This window comes from Ipomoea nil, unplaced genomic scaffold, assembly GCF_001879475.1.
Source record: "Ipomoea nil cultivar Tokyo-kokei standard unplaced genomic scaffold, Asagao_1.1 scaffold3394, whole genome shotgun sequence".
Taxonomy (NCBI): domain Eukaryota; kingdom Viridiplantae; phylum Streptophyta; class Magnoliopsida; order Solanales; family Convolvulaceae; genus Ipomoea; species Ipomoea nil.
Window position 1 is genome coordinate 628,501 of NW_017619822.1, and position 19,237 is coordinate 647,737.

Below are 19,237 nucleotides of genomic sequence, written 5' to 3' on the forward strand. Positions count from 1 at the left end.
ATGGGTGGACGATGGTTCGATATTTGGCGGGTCACATCGGGGCTCCCGTTTGAGGGTGGTCGATTTTGATTGGTAAGGACGGCGCTGCTTAGGGTCTGGGCAATTTGAGTTAACTGTTGCAAATTCTGGGTTATTTGTTCGTGCGCAGGGGAGTCAGGGGTTCTCGCCTGGTTCATTGATGGTGACATTTTCGGTTCTACAGAGTTAACATTCGTCGTAGATGTAAGTCAAGGGTTTGCACACTTACCTGGGTGCCTTACTATGAGCAGTTTTAAATTAAACACGGAGCAAGTCAGATGTAAACTGAGCAGAAAGCGAAAAATAAACTCACAGTCTCACCGCGTGTCCTAAGATTCTTAATTCCTAAGTGCTTAGGTACCTAGAGTTCGAGCTTAACATCCTAAAGTCTTATCTTAAAGGCATTGTCCTTAAGGTCGAACTTAGGCTCTGATACCAACTGTAACACCCCTAATTTTAAAAACATTTAAAACCTACGAAATAAGGGTGAATCTATCATTATTCGTCCAAACAAAGCGGAACTAACAACATAAGTGTCGGGGTGCTATGCCACGTCTTGGTTTGAGAACCTAGACGCATAGGCTAAACTACTAACCAAAGTATAAATCCACAAGTCTACAATCGAGTACAAATCAAGGCACGCAGGCCAACCAACAAATGCTAAATATCTAAGCTAGATCCTTGTATCCATCTAGCGCGCTCAGAAGCTACAGATTTGCACCTGAAAAACATGCAGTGTAACAACCGTCAATGAATAATGCTGGTAACCCACTCCCACGCGTTAAGTACAATATAGATAGATATAAGAAACCATTTTGAAACTGGAATACGTATATAATCCTAAACAAACACTAGCTTTAAAACCAGGATCAAGACTCAAGACATAACGACAGGTTTAGCATTACGAACTATCATAAAGATACTAGCATGCGTCCTAACTCACAAGATAAGATAACCACAAAGCTCAGCAATAACAAACGATAACAACAACAATTCACAACGACAAGCAGAGGCAATAATAACAATAGCATCACATTCCAGCCTTATACCAAGTTCCAACCTTTACTCCTCTCCATCCTTATATCAGTTCCAACCTGTACCTCCAGACCACCCTTATAACGCCACCCCCTTATTCCTCCGGAGCATTTCATGGTTCTCCTCTAACATATCTCCAACATGCCACCGATCTGATAGCACTGCAGTGTCATTCGCATGATCCGTGCCTCTAGCACCACTACCAAGGGGTCAGCGCATATAGCTCTGACATGGCACCGCAGTTCTTATAACTTGATCTATGTCTTTAGCAAACTAATCAAGGTTGGTTCGTGCCTTCAGCACAATAACTGGGCACTCGTTGTGCCAAACTCCAACAATTCTTTTCCACCAATCACATCCCGTTCTCATCGGGTACAATCAATCAGTCAACATGCACAACAACGCAGTGCCACCGCTCAACAACAACAACAATCAATACACATCAACACATAGCAATGGATAGTCAAAGGGAAGGCACAACGATCACATCAACAATTGACATCAACATAAACCCGTAACCCACAAGATACAGCCTAAACTCTACTTCCCAAGATAACGAGACAACCACTAGGCACCCACGGGATCATACAAATCTCATCCTAGGTCAACGGGATACTAACCTAACCCACATGCAATAATCACGACTCATAACTCCTAAAACGGTACCCGAAATATCAAACGAGCCACATAAACATCAAACGGGGCACAATGGGGCACGGGGAAACACAAAACAAGACAAAACAATGCACCACCCCGCCCGTACCAGCGGGTGCACCACCCCGCCCGTACCAGCGGGTGTACGGCGGGTGGGCAACCACCCGCCGGTGGGCGGTACCATGTACCAGCGGGTGCACGGCGGGTGGTTGTCCACCCGTCGCCCGCCCGCTGGTACCGTGGTGTGTACCTGGCGAGTGGTCAGGTGGGGGTTCGTCCCCCCACCAACCCCCCGCTGGTACGATGGTATCTTGGCATTTTCCCACCCGGGAATTCATCCGTTAAACCCAAAACCAAGTCCGAATACATCCCGATACACAACAACAACAATATAGACTTGAACCACAAGAATTAAGCTAAGAAACGAACATAATTAAATCCTAATTAAATGCTCCTAACATATCAAGATTCAAGAATCAACTCCTAATCATGCAAGAACAACAAGAATCACAAGAACACCAACATTTCATCAAGTAAACCCTAATGACAAGCTCTAGACATGCCCAAACGGAAGATCGCACATACAATCAATCACAACATCAAGATCATCAAGATTATCAAATAAACACAACATAAACCCTAGGCAAGCTCTATCAAGACTCAATCACAGAATCACACATTCAATTATCAAAGGAGCCAATAATCAAGATATAACAAGGAAAATAGGTTTTGTAAGACATGAGTTGCCTCTTAGCCTTAATTAATCCTCCCTTGGCAATTAAGATTCTTCTCTAAGATTTCCCTCCGATTGATCTCCCTAGGCTTGGTGGCGGGGAATCCCTTTGGCTAGGTTTCCTGGGCGATTTGTGTATTCGGTGTCATGAGAGGTGAGAGGGTTCTAATTGCTTTCTAATCCCCTATTTATAAGGTCATGAATCCTAATCAGAGTCTGGGTAGCAGAAGGTCTATCTTCCTTATTCCTATCGGGCTTATAGTCTTTAATATGGACAGGGGTCCACGGTCCATCATGGACCATATTAATTAATTAAGGGGGTCCTATCCAATTTAAGTCCCTTTTAATTATTTATCCACATGATTAATTCCATAATTAGTCCGGGTTTGAAGGCCGTAACACCGGGTGTTACAGTTTTAGACAAAAACCTTTTGATTAGCAAGAAGATTTGGAGATTTGGAGCAATTGTGGCTTGGATCTTCATTTCCCCTTGTTATTGAAAAGATCTAGCTTGCATTTGGGTAAAATCTACCACTTACTCTTTATTGCTTATATCTTGTTTCGCCTATTTTGCAATTGCTTGATCTTGATCTTAATGATGGTAGGTTAAAATTCTAGGGATTAGGATTGTTGTGAAAATGCTATTATGTTGATGGGTTTGTTTTGATTTCCTATATTGTGGTGATTGATTGTTGATGTTATGAATGTCTTGTTGTTGAGGGTGATCTTGACCTTAATGATGGTATGCTAAAGTAAATGTAGTAAATAAAGTAAGTGAAAGTGAGAATTTTAAGTGATTTGGCAACTCCGCCTACATCCATTCTTCTCCTTAAACTCCAAGAAGGTTTGATTATGAATTTTTATCCCCAAAAATACATAGTGGTCCAATCACAGATTATCCACCAAGTACTATGATTGTGGGTGATGTTCCTTCGAATCGACTATGCCCACCAAATCTTCAACACCTAATCTTCACTCCAAGGATCGTCCACCAAGTCCCCTCGAGCAAGATCTCTAGCACGACAGTAAGACTGCAATGGAGGTTGTTTGTTTTAAGATGTTGGACTGGAGCTTCAAAGATACTGGATATTGCCTTGATGTTCATGATCTTCCTTTTGAGCATAATAACTTGAATGATTTGTCACCTTTCTTGCACTGAACTTCTCTATTGAACCTTATTGCTTCTCTTTTTTTTTTTTCTTTTTTTTTTTTTTTTTCTGAGCTTCAGAGCCCTCTATTTATAGGATAGAAGTGGAGGTAGGTTGGTAAAATAATCTTGATTGGAATATGGCCATTGCACCCCATTTTGACAATTGTCCATGTTGCCAAAAACTTCGCGATCTTGCAATTGTGCGTCATTGTCTTGTTATGTAACAACTTTGTGCTTCTCATTGAGTGTTGTGCTAATTCAAATTTGGATGTACTGATCTTTGTCTTGATTTGAACATGTTGCTTTTTGTCTTGATCTGGAATCTTCTTCTACTTCTCTGTTGGTAGCTTCTTTACTGGTAGATCTTGGGTGATTATTTGCCTTCAGGTCTGCTAGCTTTACTACCTTCAGTTGATATGCTTTTCTTCCAGGTTAGCTGCCTTCTTCCAAGTCAGTTGTCTTTCTTACTTGCTTCTTCAGTTTGAGCCATGTCCCATTCCTTCATATCATCTGCTCTTCTCCCTTCACTGCCTCAATATCGGGCTACTAATTTAACTGTTGATCTGCTGCTTCATTCTTCCTACTTCATTTGTTGATCTTCACTGAAGCTGGTCTTCGTCTTAGCTAGTCTGCTGCTTCAACTGTTACAAGGGAATGCAGGGGAGCCTATCATAGTCTTGATACATAACACTTCTAAGTCCTAGAGACATCATCAAAATCTAAATACATTTATTCTGAACATATCGGAACACAAAGTCTAGTAATCCTTATTGTGTGTGTAGGGGGGAGGGGGACTTTAGTACATGTAATACTCGGTACAATCAAGTATATTATATCTAATTATACCGTTTATGTACACATCTAATTACTTACATGATAATTGGGAAACAAAAGTTGTGTATAGATCAGAAGATGACAAGTTTGAGACAATTGAGTGGTTCCCAGGCTAGTTTCCACACACAAGTAAAGACACTTATTTTCGGGTTAATGATGAAAGTTTTAGCATGCCTATTCATAAGCAAAACATTTGAGAATGATCACACACAGTCCACTTACATTGCAGCAAAACATGTGCCTCTTATGCCCATCCATTTCTTCCTGTCAAGTATAAATGCAATTTTCTTTTCCACTCTTTCATGAATCTTTTGTCCCTTTTCAATACTCTTACTCAATAAAAAAATTTGTTATTTTATGTCCCTATTTATTTATTTATTTTTCCTTAAAGTTACATTGTGGTACAAGTTTTTAGGATGACTATGTGTCTAGACCCTGTTTGTTTCTGCGGAAAACTAGGGAAAATACAACACGCATGCATATAATATTATGTTATACTTTATTTAATTATTTAATTAATTAATTTATAATTCAATTTAATCAATCAATTCAAAATTAAGTAGCTCATAAATATAAAAAATTGCATCGCATGCATAGTTTATTAATGTCAAATAAAACAAAATTTAGTATAAATTTACGGCAAGCTCATAAGAATACCAAAAAAGAAAAAAGAAAGAAAATGGTGTGTTTGGAGCCTGTTTAATAATAAAAAATAAAAAATAAAAATACATGCATGCAGGATGCAGCACAACTTATTGATTGAGTGCAATTCATCATGTTTGAATTATATATTCATCACATCATTGTTCATTGAATGTGCATTAAATTTTCAATATTCTAACCTTTATTACTTTTGAACTAAATATTTTTTCTAATCTAAAATACATATTTATCATTACTTATGGACATGTACCTCCAGACCTCTAGCATATCTCTATTACAAGGTACTATATGTTATATATTTTTTCTAAGTACTATAATCCAAAAAGTCAATACCCGACCCATGGTTGCAGTAGGCGCTAGACGCTAGTCGGGCGCTCAAGCAGCGCCTAGCGCCTAAGCGGCCTAGGTAGCGCCTAGGCGAAATCTAGACGGCGCTAGGCGGGCGCCAAAAAAATAGTTGCAGACTTACTGTTTGACAATTTTAATGAGGTTGTTTTCAACATTTAATCAAATAACACATCAAAACAAATGAAGTAATCATAATTCATAAGTCATAACATCTAAACAATATTAAAAATTAGAAATACTCAAATATGAAATACTCAAATACTTCAATCATCCAAAGATTCAAAGTATCAAACTAGCCTACGGGTATGTATATATATATATATATATATATATATGTATATATATATATATATATATATATATATACATATATATATATATATATATATATATATATATATATATATATATATATATATATATATATATATATATAAAATAAAAAAAAATTAGTCAGGCCGAGCTGATCGGGTTAACTCGGCTAAGTTTGACGCTAGGCAGCCAAGTCGGCCAGTCGCCAGGGGGGAAATCTAGGGGCACCTAGCGCATAGGCGGGCGCCTAGACCGATTTTTGCAACAGTGACCCCACCATCGAGATTCGATCATACAACCTTCTCTCAAGGAGAGGGACAAAGCTGCCATTTGAACACAAGGTGTTTGGCGACATTTAGCATATCAATTGTTCTAATTATTAAAATATTTAATATAATTTTTAAATATGCAAATTAATTATATTCATCAATATTAAATTAAATTGTAAAAGTTTTAAGTTAAGTCTTGTTAATTAAAGAAGAGTGAGTTGTAGGGAGGGGTAAACAAGGAAATAGAGGGAAGGGTGAATTGGGGTATTGGCATGCACAGAATGCGAAGATGATTGTGGCACATCAGCATAAGTGGAGGGATATCAGAATCCGTAAAAGACCAGAGAAAATTATGGTGTTTATGCTATGTGGGCCCCAGCAGAAAATGGAGTCAACAGTCAACAGATAGTTTCAGCAATTCTCTCTTTTTCCTCCCCCATTTTATTCTCTTTCCATTGGACAGAAACAGAATTCTAATCTAATAATTAAAGGATGCGGCTTTGAATATAATAATGTCCAATTAATGATCACAAGTTGAATAATAGTTATTTTTTGTCATAAATTTTGAGTAAAACTACAACAAATCTTATATTGTGTTTGATGAGATGAATTAAGAATATAGCACCTGTAAATATAAAATATCATAATTCGTACACTATATGAAAATAAATAAGAAAAGTGAAGATTTGACATAATTTAATAAAGGAATAAGGTTCAAATTGGCCCCTGAACGTAACCTGAAAATGCAATTAAGCCACTGAACGAAAAAAAAAGTGCAATTAGGCCATTGAACACTCAAAAAATGTGCAATTAGGCCACTGAACTCTCCAAACGTATGCAATTTTACCGGATAGCAGGTTACCATCAATTTTAGTAGGTTACCTGCTTACGTGGCAGTTTAGTTGGCATTTTTAATAATTTTTAAATAATTTTTAATAATTAATTTTAATAATAAATTTTATAAAAAGTTGGAAAAAATTAAATAAAAATAAAGTAAAGTCGTTTTTATTTTTTAAATTTTTTTTAATAAAAAGTTATTATTAAAATTTATTAAAAATTAATTAAAATTTATTAAAAATGCAACTCAGCTGCCACGTAAGCAGATAACCTGCTAAAATTGAGGGTAACCTGCTATCAGGTGAAATTGCACATTTTTGGAGTATCCAGTGGCCTAATTGCACTTTTTTTTCGTTCAGTGGCCTAATTGCATTTTCAGGTTACGTTCAGTGGCCAATTTGAACCTTATTCCTTTAATAAAATTAGTTGTTTAATTCGACCCCTAAACAAATCAAATTAATAATTTCTCGAAACTAGGAACATAGTTACGTTGTTCCCGGTATTTTTTTTTCTTATAAAGTATTGTAAATTTATTCAATATCGTAAATAAATTTAGAGATAAGAGATACAATTCATGTAAGTCCGATCCGTATGTGATACCCGTAAATATTATAAAATTTACTTTGATATCCAAGCTAATTCTAATTACCCATCAAATAATTAATGAAACCTGTTGGATCTCGCACAAAACTATGCTTACTTCCTAAACCATGAAAGTTAATTTTAATTACCCAATCGGTAAAGTCACGCTTAACCACAGAGTTATTTGGTTGTCATATCCTTTTCAAAACAAATTGGTGATAAGTAGATCAACAATAACTATTTAACCACATTCTATAATATATAATGGTAAACCACAGGCCACAATATCACAAGTCGAAGACGGGATGTTAAACCCGACCCTCCAAGTCATAGTCCCAACAAAACCTAATCTAGGTAAAATGATGGATGGCCGTAAGAGACTGCTACACCAAGAATTATACTCCAGTTTTAAGCCATTGACCAGAAAATGAAAGACTATTGAGACCAAATATAATATAGTTTAAAAAATATTAATTAATAATTATTTCATGTGTCACATTCATATTCCCTTATTAGCTTACCTTGTTATGTCTTGTAATACATATTATTCCAAATACCTCAGATATGGTCTTCTCCCAAAGACAGCATCACATAATCCTTTGATTTTCGATCCCACAATGAAGCAAAACATCAGACAGATCTGAGAAAATAACATGATGAGCGTTTGGTTATACTAGAAACATATTGATGTGAGACCTCTCATCATCATCATTTTATTTTTGACCATCGTGAATAAAGAATAATGGTTCTAAATATAGATAATAATAAGAGCACATCAGGTGTGGGCTCCATTTCTTTCATATGTGGAATATATGCATGTCAGCATGTGTTTCATATCTTAAAGCATATATACGTACATATACATAGGCATATATTTTCCTGATCAACTTAGAGTCACTAATTGCATGTATATGTATTATTACAGTATATATGTATGTGTATGTGCACATAATTTTAATGCATAGATACAATAAATAAATAAATAAATAAATAAATAAATAAATAAATAAATAAATAAATAAATAAATATATATATATATATATATATATATATATATATATATATGTGTGTGTGTGTGTGTGTGTGTGTGTGTACATCCCTAGGAAAAATTAAAGAATATTATATTATTTGAAGCTGGGGCTGTGGTCCAGTCAAGTATACTGTTCATTTGCCTTGCATATAAAGCAATCTTTGTAACCCTATCTATCCTTGCCAATTGAATCATGATCATTTTCCAGCTCAAAACCATGTGAATAATTAAACAAAAATTTAATACCTAGCTAGCGTTCGGCAAATTAGATCCACACAGTGCTGTGTGTACCATAACAAAAAAGTACATTTTAATAACTAAAAGTATATTATTGGTGTACTGAATGTACATTATTCAAAATAATGTACTTTCAGTACTCAGATAATGTATTTTTCCTGAGTACAATGTACATTTTAATATATTAAAAGTACATTATTTGTGTACTAAATATACATTATTTGATAGTATGGTCCACACAATAATAATTGCTAGCGTTCAATCTTCGCATTTTGACGTATTTAACTTTAAAAAAAATTATATATATTGTACTAGTTTTTGTATTCTACAGAATATAACTAATTCAACAGTATCTCAATCATATCTGTTGTCACTACTACAAAAATATTGATTCCTGTCTATTGTAGGAAGCAATTAGGCTTATGTTTTACAATAGACACCTATGAACCGCTAATTAGTCAAGAGACCATTTTTTTTGGGGGGGTATTTGTTTAAGAATGTGAAGCCAGGAAAAGATATTATTCAAAAGTTGAATGCACTATAAGAAGAAATGTAGAGGCTAAGTTGAAGTCTAAGAGATTCTACCATTCTTCTTGGACATTATCTTGGGGATTCTCAAGGACAATGATCCTCTTCTTCAGATTATGCTCCAAGAAAATAAGGTTGTCTGGCACTGTTGTTATCCTCTTGAAAGATGTGATGAAAATTCACAATTCAAAATATTTGAACTGGATTTTTTATATATATATATAATTTGTTTAATTTAGAGTAAAGTAATCAATAAGTATGAAATTTGTGATGTGTACTTTTTTTTGAATGATACTAACTCTGTTATAATGTAATATCTGTTCATAACTAGTAATTACTTTCTCAACCTATGCTCGAAGTCACAACCTCCCATATGAGAATCCAACTTGGTGCTACTAGAAACCACAAGGTCTTGGCTGTGATGTGTACTTTAATTATATTAAATAGTTCTAAACTTAGTATAAAGTTAATACAAATAGTATTTTTCTAGACACTATTTTCTGTTTCTATGCAAGAATCTTTCGATTCTTAGATATATATGGATCTAATTGAGAATAAAGCTAAGTTTTAAAATATACTATAAATAATATCATAACACCTAATTCTTCTACAACTACTAGTAAAATAAAAGTACTAATATTTTTATTTTTATTTTTAAGATTGATCTATCAGTTGAACTATGCTCGAGAGCATACTCTTTAATTTAGTTAGTATGTCGGAAAAATGTCCCTAAAAATTGTTTTCAAACTCATCTACAAAAGTTTTCAAGATTATATACTGTTAGTTAATGTGTTACGATAATAGTTAAATATTATTGTGTGATCTAGTTTTTTACTCTCATAGTCAAATTCAATTATAACATTAGTTTTAAAATTGTTGAAAATTGAGAAATTTGAGAGGTATTTTGTTATGTTATTATATGAGAAAATGAAGATGATGTGATATAAGGGTATATTTACTACTTAGATAAAAGAAAAATAACTTATATTTAAATAATATATATATATATATATATATATATATATATATATATATATATATCCCAAATCTTTGATTCCACAAACATATATGTCTAAGTATGTGTACTGAATTTAATACACATATCACATATATACGTAGATGAATACTCTCAAATAAAATAAAATAAAATAAATAAAAGACAGTTAATTAGATGTGGTTTTGAGTACTAGTCAAGGGGGAGGGTGACTCCCAACACTATCTCTTGAGCTAACTTTAGAAAGCTACCAAAGAAAAAACCAAATCGGTTTCTTCTCTCTCTCTTGTCTTTCCCCTCACAGAAAGAGAGATAAACACTCCAAAGAAAACAGCGAACCTTCCATAAATCAGGAAAAGAAGAAGTTAAAGGTTAGTAGATAGAGAGAGAGAGAATCCAGTCTCCCTTTTTCCTTTATTTCTCCAGTTGTGTTCTTAAAGTAAGAAGCAAAATTGGTGTTTCTCAAGACCTTAAAACCCAGATTTTCTACTTCAATATAATCCTTCTTCTCCCTCTTTCATTATATTTCTTCTCTCACCATTATTTTGTCTTCAAGAATTTGATTAATCCCTCTTCTTGTATTAGATTTTCTTTCCTTTTTCTCTTTTTGCTTCTGTTTTTGTTTTGGGGTTTTCAATTCCCATTTGATTCGCCAACCCTAGTGGATGAAACCAGCTCAGTTCAGTATGTATTTTTCATTTCAGTGGATTCTGGATTTTATTCAACCTGCTATTATAATAATATATATTCATTTTTTTTAACAGATTTTTGTATTGATTCATATTTGGTATTTGTGTTTTTTTTTTTCAGTAGTCCAAAGATTGAAAACAAATTGGGTATTATTCCTTCAAGTTGCATAAAGTTGTGTGCTGGGCAGGAGCGGAGACACAAAGCTCGGAAAGTACGAAAGAGTACAACGTCGTACAAGATGGTTCGTATATGCATATATACGGAGGGAGGTGATGAGATGTGAATCCAATTTTCCGGCGATTATATTAATTGATGAAGAGAAGTGTGCCGCCGTCGCTGCTGCCGCCGGTAACCGGAGAAATTAAAGGAAGCCATGAACAAGAGTGGATCTGATCTCATTGATGCAAAGCTTGAGGAGCATCAGCTTTGTGGATCCAAACACTGTCCCGAATGTGGTCATAAGCTTGAAGGAAAACCTGTAAGCTTTCATTTCATCTCCAAATAATACTAATTATTACAGTTTTTGTTTTCTTTTTGGTTAAAAATAAATATTTTGTTTTTGCGGAAAAAAAAAAGGAAGGATCATGGTAGACGACAAGATTTTTTGTTGTTGCTTGAGTGATTCTGTGTTTTTGTCATTTCCGAAATAAATGCATTTATTTTTCTGGTTTTTTTTTTTACCCTAATTTTATTTAAAGGTTTTCTAGTTTTATTTCTCTCTCTTTTTTTTTTTTGGAAAAAAAAAAAGTTTGGGTTTTATTTAGTAAATTGAGTTGATTTGCAGGATTGGGTAGGTCTACCAGCTGGGGTGAAGTTTGACCCAACAGATCAAGAATTGATAGAGCACCTTGAAGCAAAGGTACTAGCAAGAGATCAATCCAAATCCCATCCTTTGATTGATGAGTTCATTCCCACCATTGAAGGGGAAGATGGCATTTGCTATACTCATCCTGAGAAACTTCCAGGTTTGACAACTTTAACATACATTATTACACCCAAAATGTCAAAAATTAAATATGGATACTCACATGAAGACTAGGATCTGATCTGAACGGTGGCTGATCGCGCAATTCGGGATTTACTTCAGCAGTGGCTCTTGGGATGGGGTCCAGTGGCCTTAGCATTAGTCCGGCAAAGTTGAGATTACCTGAGTGTTAAAAAAATAATAATAAATATGGTCCGACAAATGGTTAAAATCTCAAACTTCCTAACAACTTTATTAGGTTGATCTAATGATAGAGTTTCTTGGAAAGCCGGAAACAAAAGATGGTTTCTTTATGGGACATAATTCAAGAAGTTAGGTTTTACTACTGCCATTGTTCAGTAGTTCTGATCAGATCTGCCGGGGGGTTTGGTTCTTGAATTCACTAACTTTTCAACAAATTCGTTCATTTAATTTGTGGCCGGACTTTGAGCTTGTTTGTTTGTTGCACCTAAGTTAACCTAATTTTGATTTTGGTCACATTTTTAACACCTCCATTATCTGATCGATTTTTCTCCAGGTGTTACTAGGGATGGACTGAACAGGCATTTCTTCCACAGGCCATCAAAGGCCTACACCACCGGGACCAGAAAACGGAGGAAAATCCAGACGGAATGCGATCTTCAAGGCGGCGAAACGCGGTGGCACAAGACCGGAAAAACCAGGCCGGTGATGGTGCACGGGAAGCAGAAAGGGTGCAAGAAGATCCTGGTACTCTACACCAACTTTGGGAAGAACCGGAAGCCCGAAAAGACTAATTGGGTGATGCATCAGTACCATTTAGGGCAACACGAAGAGGAGAAGGAAGGAGAGCTCGTGGTTTCCAAGATCTTCTATCAGACCCAGCCCCGCCAATGCAACTGGTCTTCGGAGAGGAGTACTGCCGGCGCCGCCGCCGTCGGCGGCGGCGCCGGCGAAGCTAGCAGTGAGCCCACTAGCTGCTCTTCTTCCAAGGAAATCAACGTTGGTTCTTCCCATAGAGATGAGCTTTCTGCCGCTGTTGTTGGTGCGGCCATGTCGAGTTACACCGCCATGGACATTCAACAACTCAAAGCTGACCATTTTGGCTTTCTTCCCTTCCGAAAGAACTTTGATGAGGCATGGCATGCATGCATTTTTATTATTATTTTTTTTTGAGTGACTAGGGAAACCCGCACTTAGAACCGAGGGTGTGCACTGGTTTAACCCTATCTTATAACCTTAACCAGTAAAAGATCACAAATCAGCCTATATTATCCATAACTAATTAGCTTAAACTAAGAGAACTGTGATGCAAACACGTGACTGCATTTGTATCCTTAGTCATCTTGACTGGGTTACCCCTCGTACCAGGGAAACCCGCAGTCAGAACCAAGAGTGTGCACTGATTTAACCCTATCTTATAATGTTAACCATTAAGGATCATAAATCAGCCTATATTGTCCATAGCAAACAGGTGACTTTATTTGTATCCTTACTAATCTTGATTGGTTTAAGTACCTCTCCTTCATCTTCTTCTTTTCTTTGTAGAGGAAGTGATGTTTAAGAATAATGGGTTATTTGATTTGTTGTTGAGCAGGCCGGAATCGGAGGAGGAGAAGGTTCAAGGGCAATGGAAGGTGCTGCAGCGGCGGTGGCGGAGCATGGAGGCGCGTGCGAAGAGCGTGACATCTCCGATCAACACCAATCACATGCATATCACGTGACACATGACCCTCCCCAACATCATCAACACCATCATCACCACCATCAAATTGCAGCAACACAATTCCACATCATCTCTCCTCCTCCTCTCCATCACGCTTCAGTCAATATTCTTGACCACAATATTGACCCCTTCCAAGTCCCCAGAATGTTACTCCCTAATGATAATTTCCAGGTAATTAATTCATCAATTATCATAATAAATATTATTATTATTATTAGCAATTTTGATGAACGTTAAATACACGTACATATATGTATATAACTTGGAGTGTACACAATATTTTACAACGTAACTGTGGAACTTTATGGCATCCAGCAAAGTTCTAAAAAACAAGGAATATAATCATCAATCATATATGTTTTGCTTTTTACATTTCAGTTTTATTTATTTAATTTAATTATGAAAAAGAAAAAGGGGAAAAAAAGGACAATGCATGATGTCATTTATGATGATGTTTTCTTTTCGTGCTAAACATGTAGTGTTTTTGGCAGCAAGCACAACAGCAGCAGCAGCAACAAGAAGGGGGAAGATCAACATCTGGATTGGAGGAACTCATAATGGGCTGCACTTCAACTGACATGAAAGAGGTATGTATGTAAATAATGTAATAATCCATTTCACTTTTTGACCATGAATTTTTTCATTTTCCTTTTTTATTTTTATTTTTCTGTCAAATTATTATTATTATTTTTAAATACTAGCTACTTGAGTCTTGAAAGAATTAGTCCTTAGTGACTTTATATGCAATTATTTTTATGGTACTAAAGTAATTAGGTGGGGTTTTTGGGCAGGGAAGTAAGGGGGTAAATAACTATAAGACTTCTCCTTTTCCATTTTTTCGTCTATTAATAATTCTTCACTCCCAAATTTTTCTTGTTTTTAATCGTTACTTTTATCTTGTCAGATCATCTTTTATGTGTTTGAATTAATTAATAAATTTGCACTCAAATTAGTTACATTTTTTTTAATATTTAGTTTTTATATATAGAGAGAGGGGGGATAGGGGAGAGGGGAGAGGGGAGAGTACTTGGAGAATAATATTGAATTGGGAAAAACGTCAAATAGGCCCTCGAACTTTAGCTTAAAAGTCAATTAGGTCCCTGAACTTTTTAAAAGTTCAATTACACCCATCAACAATTCATTTAGGTGCAATGAAGCCCAAAAATAAGTTAATGACCTGCTATCACAGGTCATTAGGGTTCAGGCCACCTTCCGGCGAATTTTCCGACATAAAAAAGGTGACCACCAACCGACTCAGATTTGCCAAAAATTTCGCCGGTCATTTTTTTTTTTGCCGGAAAATTCGCCAGAAGGTGGCTTGAACCCTAATGACCTGTGATAGCAGGTCATTAATTTGTTTTTGGGTTTCATTGCACTTAAATGAATTGTTAATGGGTGTAATTGCACCTTTAAAAAGTTTAGGGGCCTAATTGACTTTTAAGCTAAAGTTCGAGGGCCTATTTGATCCTTTTCCCTATTGAATTTAATTTCTCAATTCTTTTGAGTACTAAATATTGATAATATTAGTAAATTTCTTTTTCCTTTTCTCTTCCTTATATGTTGTCTTAGTATAAGGGAGTGAGATTTTACTTAAAATCTCTTAGTTAAATTTACTCTTTGATTTACAAGAAAGTCCAGAAAGAAAAAAAAAAGTAGCATACATTGTCTGTAACTGACCGACTCAAATCAATAAGGTGAATAGGCAGCTCCAATGGATAATAGAACTCTGAACATTATATATATAGTCTTCTTTCTTAGCATCATTTCAATTTTTTTACTTTCTATGTTTATTCTTGCATTATATGCATTTATATAATGCATATAAAGATAAATATTAATTGTTTCTGTTCCATGGTGTTTCTTGCTTGATTGATTAGGATTATATTATTCAATCATCAGATTGTACAGAATTACATAACTCTATCTGGTAAATGATTGTTAGCTGATTGGGTTAATTAGAGGGTATAACTAGTTAATAACATTAGCTGATTGTAGAAATGTGTTTGGTAAATTAGCTGTTAGCTGATAGCTGTTTGGTATAATTTTTTTTTCTCAAAAAGCTAATTGAAAAAGTTGCTTTGAGTAGCTTTTTGAATTTTAACATTTTGGAGTACAAAAAACTAATTAACCAAATACTTATATTGATTTTTAAATCGAGTCAAACAACTAATATTGGTCAAATAAGCCAAAATTGACGTATAGACTAACTATTTTACCAAACAGGGGCATAGAGAATATATAAAGAGTTATTAGCTCTATTACATTGTACTATCTGTTCATATACTTTCTCAATCTACTGAAACACAAAGAGCCAATAACGCCTCCACTGAGGCTCGAACTCATAACCTTCCAAATGGAAGTCCAACCCGGATACCATTAGACCACATAGTCCTGGTATATATATAAAGAGTACATATATAAGCAGACTAGGACTATAAGTCTATAACACAATATGAGTCCTAACATGATTCACATATAAAAAATCAATCCCTTTGCTAGAATAAGTCAAAGATATAGCAACAACCTTAACTAGATCTTGTGCAGCTAGGAGACCAATTAGTTTTGTCACAAAAAGGGATAATATTCCATTTGTACACGACAGAATCTTTCCTAATATAACAAATTTAAAACATCTCTATATTTCCTTTTACCAAAGAGACATTGAAATATTTCCCTATGTTATATGGCTGTAAGATAATATAAATAACTTGAATGTACATTCACCCAATTCCCAGATCTATGCCAAATTGCCAACCAAACTATAAAATAATTACAATAGCCCACCAAGGCATAGTTTAGTGGTGCAAAGGTTAGAGAGAGATAAGTCTTAGTAGGACCAAAGACGGAAATGGGAAGCTTTTCCTATGAATTGACAAAAATGGGACAATTTTTAAAGCTGGACTGAAATGGAAAAATCATTTGAGACTTGCTTTGTCAGAAAGGCATGTCCTAGATGCGTTTGATTTTTTTTTTTTTTTTCCCTAAATGTTGAACACAAACGCTGGGTCCTTGACTTTTTGCGCAAAATTCAAGGTGGAGAGACAATTTTGAGTTGAAATGAAAAGTTGGACAAAGGTGTGTAAAGTACTCTCATTACCTTCTTCTTATAACCAGCAGATGATGGAACTATAACCAGCAGCTGTGGATGTTCTTCTTTTCCTTGATCAGATCGTTGGACATCAATCCTTGTTGGTTCCGACGCCCGATGTACGTAATACATCAGATGTAAGTGGGATTTGCGTCTGATGTATAAAATACATCAGGTGCAAGTCCCACTAGCGTATGTGGTCAACGGTCAACATTTTGAAAAAAAAAAATTTCAAACGCATCTGGGACATGCGTTTTTGACACCAAATGCAAGTCCCAAATGCTCTTTTTCCATTCAGTTCAGCTTTCAAAATCGTCTCATTTTTGTCAATTCATGGGAAAAGTTTCCATTTCAATCTTTGCCCCAGTCTTAGTAAGGTGTAAGGTGGGGATTCAGTTCCATTGGAGTTGTTTCTCTTGTAGATTGAGATCGATCACACAATTCACTTTATTCACAAAACTCTAGGGTTTGGTCAATATATAAAAGCCCTTACGAATAAGTTCAACCATTACAAAATAATTACACTAGTTCTCAGATAAACGAGAACTAAATGCATGACAAGCTCTTTTGTGGGACTTGATTCGGGTCGAGCCTCTCGTCCTTTTGTCATTGATTTAAGCAAGACATTATTAATCATATGTAAATATTCAGCATATATATTTTGTTACAGAGACAATTAACAACAGTTTATTTTTGGTTGGATATGATGCAGGAAACATCCATCCCAAATCCACAAGAAGCAGAATGGATTAAGTACTCATCCTTCTGGCCCGACCCGGACAATCCGGACCATCATGGGTAGGATACCTATAAACAAAATCTACTAAAAGAAAAATCTCTCACATACACACAATACTATACTGCAAGTGACCCAAAGGGCTCTCTTCTCTGAACTATTTCCTCAAGAATCCATATCGGAAAAGCAAGAAAAGGGAAGAATACCAAAATAAAAAAAAATGGAATAAAAAAATTTAAAGAAAAAGAAAAGAAAGCCAAGAGAGAAAGGCTGCTCCCTCCTGAACTAAAGATTCGGAGAAGAAGCATCATCATCATAGCATCATCATCATCATCTTTATTTTATTTTATTATAACTTTCTTTTCTTTGTATAATTTTCTTTGTTTTATTATTTCTTTTACATATATGAAACAAAAAGAACATCATATATAGGATGTATACGTGTACATATACATACATATATACATGTATATATATGTATGTATGCATGTGCAAAGTATGAATATTTAACAAACTTCCTTACACATGCATGTGTCACATTTTAATTTGGAGTAATTAGAAATTTATAATGCTAGCTAGTTTTGGGACACAAATTATAATATTTCCCTTTATAGAATGTAATGTAATGCCATACAATTATGAATGGCACTTTAATTTTTAACTAAAATACATTGTTGAAAAAATCGTTAGGCGTTCCTTGGGCGCTCGGGGGCACCTAGCGGCTAGGCTGCCAAAGTGTCCATGTATTTTTTATTTTATCTTTTATTTTTTAAAAATATGTCTAAATTTTTTTAAGGCTAATAATTATAAACTATTTAATTAGTTACTACTAAAATATTAAATATTAACTTAAAAAACATGTAGAGTTTGAACAATTTAAGGTTTTTCGCTCAAAACGATGTCGCTTTGGGTGAAATAACTAATGTAAAAAAAAAAAAAATAACAATAGCTAATCGGCCTAGTCGGTGCTTAGGAGGCCTAGTCGGTGCCTAGGAGGCTTAGGCGGTTAGTGCCTAAGCGGTTGAGTCGGTCGTCTAGCCGGCTGGCCACCTAGACAACCAATTATGGTGCTAGGCGACTGGCTAGCGCCTAGGCGGGATTTTTTTTGGAAATATTGCTAAAAAATAATACTTTTATGAGCTTATAAAAAAATACTACATTTTAGCTAAAATATATTACACGTCTCACGTGAAAAAGTTTCACACAAGATCAATTCTTATATAATATGCTTAACACATCTCTCACATGTAAAAGCTTATTACTTTTAAAGGGTCACACAACATGTGGACAAATATCAAATTGGATGGTGTAGTGTGTTATGTCTCACCTAAGTCTAAAATGATAATTGTATTACATACTTATTCTTGATAAAATGTTCAAATAAATCCTTAAACTTTATACAAAAATGAGATTTGGTCCCTGAATTTAAAAAGTTACAATTAAACACAAACTTTTTTTCTTGTACATCTCGACCCAATAACCAATATAATTATCCATTGGTAATAACAAGTCACTTGGGTTCGAATTGAATGACTGAAACTAATGATAGGTAGCCAACGAACGGCCGTCGGCCGCATTCTTCTTCTTCTTCTTCTTCATCGGAGAAGGCAGTCTACTGGTCGCTTTCTTTGGTGGAGAGAGCAAACTACTGATCGCCATTTTCAGTGAAGATGCATGGAAACCAACGACAATTCACTAGCTAGCGGTCGCAATTTTTTTTTCTTCAAAAGTGATTGACGACTGTTCATTGGTCGTCAATTTTCATGACCAGAATACTAATGACCAGTTATTACTGGTGGACAATCGACTATTAGATCCAAATGCACACA

At 35.1% G+C, this 19,237-nt stretch overlaps 1 protein-coding gene across 5 annotated transcripts; it reads left to right on the forward strand.

The window, feature by feature from the left end:
• Positions 1 to 10,482: 10,482 nt before the first annotated feature.
• On the forward strand, positions 10,483 to 17,986 carry LOC109171067. 5 transcript variants are annotated; one of them, XM_019320196.1, is made up of 7 exons: positions 10,483 to 10,596; positions 11,036 to 11,393; positions 11,700 to 11,880; positions 12,418 to 12,995; positions 13,453 to 13,755; positions 14,064 to 14,171; positions 17,385 to 17,986. In XM_019320196.1, the coding sequence occupies exons 2-7, from the start codon at positions 11,289 to 11,291 to the stop codon at positions 17,472 to 17,474; spliced, it is 1,365 nt and encodes a 454-aa protein (XP_019175741.1). In that variant the 5' UTR covers positions 10,483 to 10,596; positions 11,036 to 11,288; the 3' UTR covers positions 17,475 to 17,986. The 5 variants fall into 5 exon arrangements, with proteins under 5 accessions (XP_019175741.1, XP_019175740.1, XP_019175744.1 ...); XM_019320195.1 differs by lacking the exon at positions 10,483 to 10,596 and adding an exon at positions 10,619 to 10,909; XM_019320199.1 differs by lacking the exon at positions 10,483 to 10,596 and adding an exon at positions 10,619 to 10,909 and having other exon boundaries at positions 14,076 to 14,171.
• Positions 17,987 to 19,237: the final 1,251 nt, after the last annotated feature.

Coding starts and splice junctions, on each gene's coding strand:
- LOC109171067 (XM_019320196.1), top strand. CDS start 11,289: ATGAACAAGAGTGGATCTGATCTCATTGATGCAAAGCTTGAGGAGCAT. Junction 13,756..14,063: donor TCCCTAATGATAATTTCCAG/GTAATTAATTCA, acceptor CTAAACATGTAG/TGTTTTTGGCAGCAAGCACA. Junction 14,172..17,384: donor CTTCAACTGACATGAAAGAG/GTATGTATGTAA, acceptor GATATGATGCAG/GAAACATCCATCCCAAATCC.